Source organism: Odocoileus virginianus, chromosome 15, assembly GCF_023699985.2.
Source record: "Odocoileus virginianus isolate 20LAN1187 ecotype Illinois chromosome 15, Ovbor_1.2, whole genome shotgun sequence".
Taxonomy (NCBI): domain Eukaryota; kingdom Metazoa; phylum Chordata; class Mammalia; order Artiodactyla; family Cervidae; genus Odocoileus; species Odocoileus virginianus.
Window position 1 is genome coordinate 28,688,602 of NC_069688.1, and position 13,085 is coordinate 28,701,686.

The window sequence follows — 13,085 nt, forward strand, 5'->3', positions numbered from 1 at the left end:
CATTATGCTGCTCCTTCATGGTCCTCTTTACCAACTAGCAGGCTATATTTATGCATTTATGGTCATTTCCTTCTACTGAAAAGTGAGCTCCATGAAGAAGAGATCTATTTGTTCACTCCTGTATCTCTTGTGTCTAAAACAGTGGCACAAATTGGACACTCCTTCAATGTCTGCTGAATAAATGGATATTAACTTGCCTGATGACCAAGTGCATTTCATTGAAATTTGCTTTTTAATTAAATTTAAATTTCCTCTTTTTATTAGCTTAAATTTGATTTGAAAAAGAGAGACAATTATTTATAAAAACTGTTCAATAATCTATTTATTGGGGCTTCCCAGTGGCTCAGTGGCAAAGAATCTGCCTGCAGTGCAGGAGATCTGTAGGAGATGTGGGTTCGATCCCTGGGTGTGGAAGAACCCCTGGAGAAGGAAGTGGCAACCCACTCCAGTATTCTTGCATGGAGAATTCCATGAACAGAGGAGCCTAGTGGGTTTCAGTCTATAGGGTCACAAAGAACTGGACATGACTGAAGTGACTAAGCACACACACACAGAATCTACTTATTACAATAGAAAAGTTTTCTTCAAAGCATACTTTTCTCCAGGAGAGATTTTGGTTTTAGTTTTGTCAGATTCTTTAAAAACTTGAGGTTAACAATGAGGTACCATTATACGCCAGTCAGGATGGCTGCTATCCAAAAGTCTACAAGCAATAAATGCTGGAGAGGGTGTGGAGAAAAGGGAACCCTCTTACACTGTTGGTGGGAATGCAGACTAGTACAGCCACTATGGAAAACAGTGTGAAGATTTCTTAAAAAGCTGGAAATAGAACTGCCATATGACCCAGCAATCCCACTTCTGGGCATACACACCAAGGAAACCAGATCTGAAAGAGACACGTGCACCCCAATGTTCATCGCAGCACTGTTTATAATAGCCAGGACATGGAAGCAACCCAGATGCCCATCAGCAGACGAATGGATGAGGAAGCTGTGGTACATATACACCATGGAATACTACTCAGCCATTAAAAAGAATTCATTTGAATCAGTTCTAATGAGATGGATGAAACTGGAGCCCATTATACAGAGCGAAGTAAGCCAGAAAGATAAAGACCATTACAGTATACTAACACATATATATGGACTTTAGAAATATGGTAATGATAACCCTATATGCAAAACAGAAAAAGAGACTCAGATGTATAGAACAGACTTGTGGACTCTGGGAGAAGGCGAGGGTGGGATGTTTCAAGAGAACAGCATTGAAACATGTATATTATCTAGGGTGAAACAAATAACCAGCCCAGGTTGGGTACATGAGACAAGTGCTAGGGCCTGGTGCACTGGGAAGACCCAGAGGGATCGGGTGGAGAGGGAGGTGGGAGGGGGGACTGGGATGGGGAATACATGTAAATCCATGGCTAATTCATTTCAATGTATAACAAAAACTACTGTAATGATGTAAAGTAATTAGCCTCCAACTAATAAAAAAAATATATATATATTAAAAAAAAAACTCAAAAACTCAAAAACTTGAGGTTAAAAAATTTAAAAACCATTGGCCTGATTGTTTTATTTCATGACTTCACAAGATAATGTTTTTTAAAAACAGTTTATTTGAGAATTAGTTACACCACACTATTGAATATATCATATGCCATTTACCAAGCATCTCACATAAGTAAATATATACATTTTACAATTAAATCTTGAGTTCCAATTACAGAATACTACCTGTATTATATAGATATGGTATTATCTGGCAACTCCTTACTAGCTAAAACAAGGTAAATTTTTAGCAATGTCTAAAGAAACAGTTTCTATTCTGTTTGTAATCACTTCCCTTCTCTCGTTTTCCTATTTCTGCTATAGATATTCAATATCAAATGCCAATCTTCAGACAATGATCATTTTCTAATACTCCTATATCAGTGCTTTCATATTAATGCAGAAAATTAAACCTACCTATAATTACCTGAAAACAGTTCTGTTTCTGTTACTATAGATTTGCTATCCCTGAACTACATTTGTGCATAATTTACATGGTATACTTTCTGACCCCATTGAAAAGGCAGATGTTTGTCATTAAAATTTTAGAATTCTGTAGAACATAGTTAATAAACTTCAGATGAGCATCTATTCCCCTCAACACACACAAAAGTACTATTATTATAGAAATCCTCCTCCTATCCTTTCTCATAAATCAATTATATAAAACAAAATTGGTTGTCTTGGACTAAGCGCTCAATTCTTTCCTAGTTAACTAAGTTCCTAGCTTAGTTAGGGCAGACCCACATGTAGTGATGAGGGCAGACTTGGCAGTCAGTGGATGACAGATGCATGGGCCAAATCACCCTGGCAACTCCTCTCCATAATAAATCTGAGAGGCTAATCTCTACTAAATTGTTAATGCCTGCTAATGAGATACTGGATACAGGGTTACTCCTTCAGATAGCGTATTTGCATTTTAATGAGTCTTTTCTGGAAGGACTCCTTAACCCAAAGCAGTGGTTCTAATGCTGACAGCTTTAGGCATGGAGGGCCTCTGGCTCAGGTTTCATATTGTCTGTCCACTGTGGAAACTCATGGCGTCATTCGCTATTCCACCTCTAATTCCAGGATCTCAAAAAGGAAGCATTGCAGACCTCAAAGTCACAATCTGAAGATTGTTTTTTTCAAAAAACAAAACAAAAAGGATTGTGCAATGAAAGGTCATGTATTAAAAAATTGGTCTGTTTCACCTCACCTTAGCCATTGCTCATTAACTTAAATTATCTGGCATATTGGTGTACGTCAAGTTCCAAGCACACAGATGCAAACCCACATGTTGATGTAAGACATTTCTCAGTTCACTTTGTAACTTTCTGTTTACCCCTGTCTCTCACCGTGGTATAGTATCTGAAGCAGTTAATTCCTGCCATTTGATAGCTTTAATTTTTGCTTTCCCCCTAGCACCCTCAATACTTACTGACTTCTATGAGTAAAAAGATCCTGGCATACATATGTCTCTTTCATTTATGGTTTTCTCAGGGTATAAGCCCAGTAGTGGGATTGTTGGGTCATATGGTATTTCTATTTCTAGCTTTTTAAGGAATCTCCATACTGTTCTCCAGAGTGACTGTATCATTTTACATTCTCACCAACAGTGCAAGAGAGTTCCCCTTTCTCCATATCCTCTCCAGCATTTATTGTTTGTAGGTTTTTTAATGACGGCCATTCTGACTGGTGTAAGGTGATACCTTATTATACTTTTGATTTGCATTTCTTTAATAATGAGCTATATTGAGCATCTTTTCATGTGTTTGTTGGCCATCTGTATGCCTTCTTTGGAGAAATGTATATTTATGTCTTCAACCCGTGTTTTGATTTTGGGTTGTTTGTTTTTCTGGTATTGAGCTGCATGAGTTGATTGTATATTTTGGAAATTAATCATTTGTCAGTTGTTTCATTTGCAATTATTTTCTTCCATTCTAATGGTTGTCTTTTAATCTTGTTTATTGTTTCATTTGCTGTGCAAAAGCTTTTAAGTTTAATTAAGCCCCATTTGCTTACCTTTGTTTTTATTTCTATTACTGTAGGAAGTGGGTCAAAGAGGATCTTGCTGTGATGTATGTCAAAAAGTGTACCGCAGTGTTCATTACAGCACTTTCTACAATAGCTAGGACATGGAAGCAACCTAGATGTACATCAACAGATGAATGGATACAGAAATTGTGGTACGTGGGAGGGGGGACCGGGATGCGGAATACATGTAAATCCATGGCTAATTCATTTCAATGTATGACAAAAACCACTGCAATGATGTAAAGTAATTAGCCTCCAACTAATAAAAATAAATGGGGGAAAAAATTAAAAAAAAAAAAGAAATTGTGGTACATATATACAATGGAATATTACTCAGCTATAAAAAAAAATGCATTCAAGTCAGTCCTAATGAGGTGGATGAAACTAGAGCCTATTATACAGAGTGAAGTAAGTTGGAAACAGAAACAAATATTGTATACTAACACATGTGTATAGAATCTAGAAAGATGGTACTGATGAACCCATTTTCAGGGCAGCAATGGAGATGCAGACATAGAGAACAGATTTGTGGACATGGTGGGGCAAGGAGTTGGGGGGAAAGAATTGAAAGAATAGTATGGAAACATATACATTACCATATGCAAAATAGAGAGCAAGTGGGAATTTGCTCTGTGACACAAGGAGCTCAACTCTGTGCTCTGTGACAGCATTGAGGGGTGAGACGGGGGTGGGAGATGGGAGGGGGGTTCTAGAGGGAGGGGACATACCTGCAGCTGATTCATGTTGATGTATGACAGAAACCAACACAATAATATACAGCAATTGTCCTCCAATTAAAAAAAAAAAAGCACCTGGCAAGTGTACTTTGATGGATGAAGGAAACTAAACTATTATAAGAAACTCCAGTAAGTCCGACTTCATAGAATTAAAACTATAGTAGGAAGGACAATATGGTATATTATGGGATTGTCCCAAATTACCACATTTAATCCCCACTGCCTCACACAAATTAAAAGGCACAATTAAACATCTACTTTGGCTCTTAAGGACAGGCCTATGTAATAGCCATTGTTCTTATTTCAAAAATGAGACAAAATCAGGCTATGAATGGTAGGATCCAAGCCCCAGTTGCTTCAACTACAAAACCCCTTACCTTCACAGTCATCCTGGTCTTCTGGCTTCCCTCATCTTCTCATCCTCCACTTAACATTACATGAACTTTTACCTTCAATACCTGATATCTAGCAAGTCCTTCAACTAAATCATAAATTATTAAGGCTTAGCATGTTCTCTCTTTCAAGGTATTTATTATTTGTTGTTTCTTAACATCTGTACTGGATAACTTCACATCATCTCATTATAACCTCACAATAATCTTCATGCAGTTGAGATTCTAACCTTCTTTTTACTGTGAATCCCTTTGACAATCCCATTTAAATCTTCTTAAAATAATACTTTTAAATTTATAAAATGTAATATATAAATTTCAAATGAAACTAATTGCTACTGTTTTAAATATTTTAAAATTTTTATTTACTTCTGGCTGCGCTAGGTCTCTGATGCTGGCTCTAGTTGCAGTGAGCAAGGGGCCACTCTAGTTGCAGTGCAGGCTTCTCACTGCAGTGCCTTCTCTTGTTGCAGGGGATGGGCTCTAGGGCACATCGGCTTCAGTTGTTGTGGTCCTTGGGCTTAACTGCTCCGCTGCATGTGGAATCTTCCCAGACCAGGGATCAAACTCTTGTTCCTTTCATTGGCAGGCAGATTCTTAACCACTGGGCTACCAGGGAAATCCCTAATTACTAATTTTTAAATGTAGTTATTAGAATAACTTACAAACAAAATTTGTGATATAGAAGTGTATGGGCATTTAAACTCATTAAATAACAAGATGTAACAGAGATTGTATTAACTACTATACTTAAAAATAGTTGTTGTTGTCTGCCTAGATTAACAATTCTGATACATGTGCATGGGAATTGAATAATTAAATAAATAGATGGTGGATGGTGGAAGCCACATTTCTCAGTACTGAAATATGAATATATGGATAAGTAAGACAAAGCTAAAACAATCTGTTAATGGATTATAGTGCAGATATCAGTATATATTCAGATCAATATAGGTATATAAATTTGTTATTTAGTCACTAAGTCATGTCTGACTCTTTGTGACCCCGTGGACTATACCCACCAGGCTCCGCTGTGCATGAGATTTTCCAGGCAAGGATGCTGGAGTGGATTCCATTTCCTTCTCCAGGGGATCTTCCCAGCCCAGAGATTGAACCTGCATCACCTGCATTAGAAATCAGATTCTTTATCACTGAGCCACCAGGGAAACGGATATATCAATAGCTATATACAAAAATATGTATTGATATGTGTATATCCATGGGTTAATATAGACATATTTCTTTGCTCTCTCAGTTAAGAGAACCTAAAGAAAATAGTATCCCATTAACAATCAGCACATCTAGAACCCAGATTTTGGTTTCTATTACCACTCCCCAATAAAAGGAATCAGTGTTCCTTAGAGAACTGGGACAGGAAATACACAAAATGAGCCTGGAGCATCTTGTGGTACCTGAAAGTCAGGAAGTGTTAAACACACCCATACACACACACATGCTAAACACAAGTACACACGCATGCACAGACACACACACACACACACACACACACACACACACACACCCGAAAGGTGCATGTCAAAAAAAGATAGGCACCAATAGAGAAAGCTCCCAGTGGTGAGTGCTGGAACAATTTAAACAACAAAATAAACTAGTATTGGATTATAACCCAAAGTATAAAATAAATATTCATGCATCTATACTGAATATATAAACTATTGAATGAATTGATATTTAGAGGAAAATAGAACTTCCTAGGTGCTCCAAGTGGTAAAGAACGAACCTGTCAATGCAGGAGACATAAGAAATGTGGGTTCAGTCTCTGGGTTGGAAAGATACCCTTGAGGAGGAAATGACAACCCACTCCAGTATTCTTGCCTAGAGAATCTCATGGACAAAGGAGATTGATGGGCTACAGTGCATCAGTAGTACATTGCAAAGGGTCAGACAGGACTGAAGTGCCTTAGCACACAGACAAATCTCCTATGCAGAAGAATTCCAAATAGTTTATGTGCATACTCTGTCCTCAAGGTGGTGAAGCAAAACTCTTCACTCCTTGGGTGTGGGCTTCAAATAGTGACTTCCTTCCAACAAGTGTAGTACGGAGGCGGTGAAGGAGTAACTTTACAGAGGAGAAATCTGAGACCTACCTCAGCCAGGTTATCAAGGTCAACATCAGCAGTCAAATCACATTGATAGTATGTACCCTTGATCTGACATTATAAAAATGACACTTCATCTGAGTGTTCTCCCAATAAACCATAATCCCAGTCTTATCATGGAAAAGCATTAGAAAGATTACATTAGTGAGGTATGTTACAAAATACTTGATCACTACTTCTCAAACCTGTCAAGGTTATCGAAGACAAGCTTGAGAAGCTGTCACAGCCTGGAGGCGCCTAAGGGACTTGATAACTAAATGTACTGTGGTGTCCTGGAGGGAAGCTTGAAACAGAACGAAGGACGTCAGACCAAAGCCGAAGAAATCTGAATTAAGCACAAACTCTGGTTAATATTATTGTATTAATATTGGCTCGTTACTTGTAACAAAACTACTACTATAGTGGAAAGTATTAATAATAGAGGAAATTGAGAATGGACTAATTCCAAACTATTGTTACAGGGAAGAATCTGTTTCTTTTACTTTACCCTCAGTTTCCCATAGCTTTTCTTTGCTAAAAGACTACTATAAATACATAATAGCCTGCCTCAGGGAACCCTGCCCTTCTGCCTGAATATTAAACCAAAGTGTCTTTGTTCAGGGAAACATCTTGACTGTGTCCACAGGAAAATGGTGGCTTGGTTGATAAGTCATGTCCAATTCTTGGGACCCGATGGACTGTAGCCCACCAGGTTACTCTGTCCATGGGATTCTCCAGGCAAGCATGCTGGAATGAGTTGCCATTTCTCTTCAGGTTATCTCCCAGATCCAAGAATCGAACCCAGGACTCCTGCATTGCAGGAAGATTCTTTTACCAACTGAGCTACAATGAAGCCCAAATGAGAATGTCTGTAAGAAATAAGAAATTAACCCAACCCTGCCCCAAGGCTGGTCATTCCAGAAGATATTTGTGAGATAAATAGCCTTTTTACTTTACTTCCTCACTTTCTCTCCCCTCTGTGTTCTATAAGAGAACCTGAAATCCAGACCCTGATAAGATAGGTATTTTGACATTAGCCTGCCATCTTCTAGGTCTGCCAGCTTTCTGAATAAAGTTGTTACTCCTTTCCTCAACATTCGTCTCCCAATTTATTGATCCGCTGTGTAAAGAACAGACTGAGCTTGGACTCAGTAGCACTATCTTAATTTTTTCTGTATATCTAAAACCATTCTAAAAAATATAATCTATTTAGTAAAATAAAAAACATAGTGATGATTTGACTGTAACATCATGGTAGTGATGTTGTAGCCACGCATTCCAGGAAACACACTCACTCAGAAGGACAGTGCAGATAGTGGAGTGCAGTTTATTACACCAGCAGGCCCAAGGCAGAGTCTCCTCTTAACCAAGGGCCTGACCAGTTTTTGTGAAAACCTTATATACCCTAAGAGTATATACACAAACCCCGCCTCCCCAAGTTACCTGAACCTAGTCTGAACGAAGGAAAAAGAAAGATACAATCAAAGTTAACCCATGATTCATATGTCTTAAGCCTAGGTAGTTAACAGTGAACACTTATCAATAGGCCTGTGGTCATACCCCAATAAGCATAATGGAATGTATGATTCTATTCAGTTACACAGATAATTAGGGTATTCTTTTAGGCGATGGAGAGCCTTAGGGCTCTTTCTTCCGGGGGCCTGGTTTTCCAGTTGGTATGTTGTTTCCATAGATACTGGGCATAGAGCTCAAAGTCCACAGTCCGGCCCAAGATGGAGTCCTGCTTTCAAGATAGAGCCTGTTCTGTTTCCTCCTTCAGTGATACTTTGAGATAGCTATAAAAACTGCGATAGGAAATTATCTGTGACATCTACTAGTGACAAAGTCACAGGCATCCCAATACTATTGTGGTTTGATGTCTGCATTTATACTTAAAGGAAATGCTAAACACTGTTGAAGACAGAGATTAGTGAAATTAAAGATGCAATATTCCCACTCAGATTACACACACCTTTTGATACATATCCCCTGCTCTTTGGTGGTATTCATGGTGTAATTTTACGAAAGTGAAGCTCAGAGAAATGAATTAGATTGTTTTAGCTTGCATTTTAGGGTCAAGAATTCTGAGTCTCACTGGATTCTGTTCGCTACACTACCTCCTAATCTTGGAGCCACTAAACAGGGGTTTGGGGACTCTTCCCAGATCAAGGGTTGGCCTTGGCCTTGTGCAATTGCACTCTTTAGGTTTCTGGACAAATTCAAGCATAAAACTGGGCTAGACCTGTTATTGTTGTTGTTCATTCACTAAGTTGAGTCTGACTATTTACAAACCCATGGATCGACTCTAGCATGCCAGACTCCTCTATTCCCTGTTATCTCCCAGAGTTTGCTCAAATTCATGTCCACTGAGTCTTGGTGCTATTTAACCGTCTCATCCTCTGCTGACCTCTTTTGCCTTCAATCTTTCCCAACGATAGGGGTCTTTTCTAATGAGTCCGATAGCTCTTCACATCAGGTGGTTAAAGTATTGGAGCTTCAGCTTCAGCATCAGTCCTTCCAATGAATATTCAGGGTTGATTTCCTTTAGGGTTGACTGATTTGATCTCCTTGCCGTGATGGGCAATTCCAAAAGGAAGTTGAGTATAAGAACTTCACTCACAGAACCCCAGTGACCAAGAGCCTCTCTCACTGGGGCTAGCTCAACATTGGGAAAAGAAACCCTGGTTTAGCTGTAAAGAGGGCATCTCTTTGGCATTTTTCCCCTTTCTTCTAAGTCCCCAAATTGTTGATCTGAACAGCTTAGGAGAGGGAGGGGGAAGGAAGACTAAGAGAGAGACAGAGATACTTGCCAATTTAAAGAGAGAAGGGCTTATATGCATATATGCTTATGTTATTCCCAATGCAAGTCTGATAAAAATCCTTCAGGAAAGAAAGAGATACAGCCATCTGTTAATGGGGGGATTCAGCTTCTTTGTTTCCAAATGTTATAGCTCTCACCGGAGCAGCCATCCCACGTGAGGGAGGGCTGATATGGGAGGTATTAGAGGGGAAACATCTGTTCACTAAGTACTCTACTGAACAGCAAAAAAAATCCTGGGCCACCCCTCTTGAGTGCTTTCTCTAGCCGGTCCTACTTCACTCCTTTGGGAGTTTCCTGTTCCATTACGTAGGTAAGAGAGCGAGAAGTCCCGGCTTTCATAATTGTGAGTGGTTTGACTGTGTGTGTACGTGCGCGAGTGTGTGTCTGTGTGTGTGTGCGTATTGGAGGAAAGTGGAGCCTGCTACAAGGGGCTTAGAAATCTAGTTGTCAATTTAAAATATTTTCGGAGTGCTTGAATGCTAGCTCCAAAGCGAATCGCACTCTCAAATTCAGCAAAATGAACAATACTGATAAGGAAGATGAGGAGGGTGGGAAACCCACACGGCGGAATGGAGCTGTCCATGAGGCGGCAGTGACAGGGGAGCGCTCGGGGGAGAGGCGCTCTGCAGAGAGAGTCTCTCGGCCTCTTCTCTCTCGGTCCACCCTCAGGCGACGCTTCTTCGGTAAAAAGCACTCATAGGAAATAATCCCAAAGCCGGGAACCCGGGCGATCGTCGGGCGCAGCTTCCGGGCGCGGGTGCCCGCCGCCGGGAGAGGTCCCTCTCCCCCCGCGGCTGGCGCGGAGTGTGGCGATCCGGCCCGGGGCGGGGGATGACTTCATGCGGCCGGAGCTCGGCGGCGGGAGCGGCTGCAGCAGCTGGCAGCTGGGGTGGGGGCCGGCTGAGCTGACCACGCGGCGGCCGGCGCGGCGGCACTGCGGCCGGGGGCAGCGGACGCCTGGGACGTGCGCTGACTCGATCGCGCCCGAGAAGGTAAGCTGCCGGGCTATCACTACCTTCGGCCGCGCTGCGCGGTGCTCTGCGCTCGGTTAATAATGGGGTTTGTGATACCCTGGGAAGAAGGCGACTGTCCCTGCTGCATTCTGTATTGGGGTGAAGGAGCAACAACTGGAAATGTTAATCAAGTGCTTGAGATCGGAGGAGCGGTGTTTTGGGGCAGACAAAGAAGGCGGTCAGCCTCTATATTCATATTAAAGATAATCGACCGTGGCAATGCTAGACTCACTTAGATATTGAAGAGTATTCAAAATGTAAAATAATTTTGAGTTGCACTTTTAACGTTGCTGCCTTCAACCTTCGCTTGGGTGTTTTCTGGTTTGTGAGCAGCAGGTCCTTGGCAGGAGCTTGGAGAAGTCATCGAAAATCTTCCCTCTTCTTCTGCCTTCTTCCCTTCTTCTCCCTTTCCAGTGCTCAGAATGGGTTCCGTGTACATTTCGACGTCAAACGCCCGCTTCAACACCCGACCCTTAGAAAGAGTCTCAGATTCGAGGTGAAACTTGCCTTCGGAGTTCAGCTTGGGTTGTGCAGCACTTGGCACCACTTCTCCCCTCATTTCTCTTGTCAATCATTTACTTGATTTTTTTTTCCCCCCGTGGATGCTGTGGCTATCCCCCGGCCAGCTCTTGTCAGCCCCTGTCCACCACCTCTTTTCCATGACTGATTTTGTCAAGGACTCAGAAAGGGCATTGCCCTCCACCACGTTTGGATTGTTACTCGTGTCCTTCCCCCAAATACAGGGCATGAAAAAAGTCCTTTCAGCCCAGTACCAACATGGTTTCCGATAACTCGCTTCGTTGGAGACCCTGCAGCTACCCCAGACGGGTTTCGAGGACAGCAGAATCCGTCGGGCTGTGAGAAAGAGAGAGCGATACCTAACGAATTTTGCTCCTGTGCCTAAGAATAGGTGGAAGTAGGGATGTGAATGCCAGCCTATCCCGTTTTTCTTGAAGCCTTTTTTAGAAGGCTGTGAGACACCTAGCTGGGTAGGGTATGAAGCAAGTCCTCCGGCCAAAGCAAGCCATGCGTTTGTCCTAGGATTCCCCCAATACCTCAAAAGAGTTTCCGGAGGCTTTCCCCACAGGCAGTGAGAAAGCCAGGGGAGCTGGCCAGTCTAAGCCTCGGGTTATTGGGGCATCCTCAAGGTTTTAGGGATTCCGACCTCGGATTTCCCCACAGACGCCTCGCTACTGAGCTCAAGTGCCCATTCCTGTGGCCCACCTAAGGACGTGCATTTGAATGTTATTCTGTGAAATGGTTAAGATGGCTGTGATGGGAATTGCAAATGTGCCACTTCCCCAACAGAGAACAGTTGCAATAAGCCGAACTGTGGTGTCTGTGCGTTAATAATATTCTATTTTGAAAGACATTTATTCTCTTTACATTTGAAATTATAGAGACAGTTTGACTCCAAAGCCCTGCAATTTTAACACATAGAGGAGATCAATGAAAAAGAGGACCAGGGTTTTATAGCTAAAAAATTGACCTCTGCTTACCTTTTTTTTTTTTAATATGGCTTTTAGACAAAGATACTGGTTCTGCAAAATCATGTTATATCATTATTGTTTTTCTGATTACAGATTCTCTATTTATAAATATACTGTGGAAAAATTTGACTTGGTTTCTTTGTTCCTACCTTCAGTATATGAGGCAGAAGGAGTAGGGGTGGGGGGTGGAATTTCACTCCAAGTGGTTCACCCCAGGAACTGTTCCTCTGAATCATGAAAATCTTTGGACCGAAAAATTTTTTGGCTTGTTGTTGTTATTATTATCTGTTGAATGTGGTTTGTGTTTGAGGTATTAAATTTTCAAGATTCTGAAATTTTGACACAGGCACATCAACTAGACAGGGAAACAAAGGACAAAAACATCAAAACCCTTTCTTTTACCACCTTTTCTACCTAATCGTAAAATATTTAACCATATGAATAACTTCTGAATAATAAGTGAAAAGCATAGTAAATAATATTTCATTTTTAAAAGAATAGTCCACGGTCTATGAAATACAGGTTAGTGCAATTGATCTTACGTACCATAAAAATTTCTGTAATTTTAACAGGCATATTTATGTTGAAGATAGTATATGAAAACATGCTAATGATGGTTAGAAATTGAAAATGTCTGTTACTTGGTTTCTGAAGAATCTGAATTCTTTGGCAAGAAATGGGTCAGGACTCGGGGACTGGTGCTGCCTAAAATCATCTTACCTGCCAGTGCTTTTACAGGTGAGATGAATGTACTAAGTTATAGATTATGGTTGGAGAAGCCTTTAGGGAAGAAAGAAAACCCAGATAGAAAATATAATTTCCTATTGTAGTGCAACTAATTAAGATAAATAAATTTAAGGGATTTCTGAACTTAGACTTTGTTACGTTTAAACAATTTCTGAGGAAACTTTCTAAATTCAAAGCCTTGGGAAGAAACAGTTGTGTGATATCCTGACTGAAACTGATT

The 13,085-nt window shown here is 40.7% G+C and overlaps 1 protein-coding gene across 2 annotated transcripts in view; it reads left to right on the forward strand.

The window, feature by feature from the left end:
- The first annotated feature begins 10,294 nt into the window (after nucleotides 1-10,294).
- Nucleotides 10,295-13,085, forward strand: part of PKIA (cAMP-dependent protein kinase inhibitor alpha) — a 95,769-nt gene continuing 92,978 nt past the window's right edge. Inside the window, exon 1 of one of the 2 annotated variants that reach the window (XM_070477199.1) lies at nucleotides 10,295-10,607. In XM_070477199.1, coding sequence (XP_070333300.1) covers nucleotides 10,455-10,607 — 153 coding nt within the window. In that variant the 5' untranslated portion in view covers nucleotides 10,295-10,454. The remainder of the gene's footprint in view (nucleotides 10,608-13,085) is intronic. The other variant, XM_070477200.1, reaches the window with a different exon arrangement.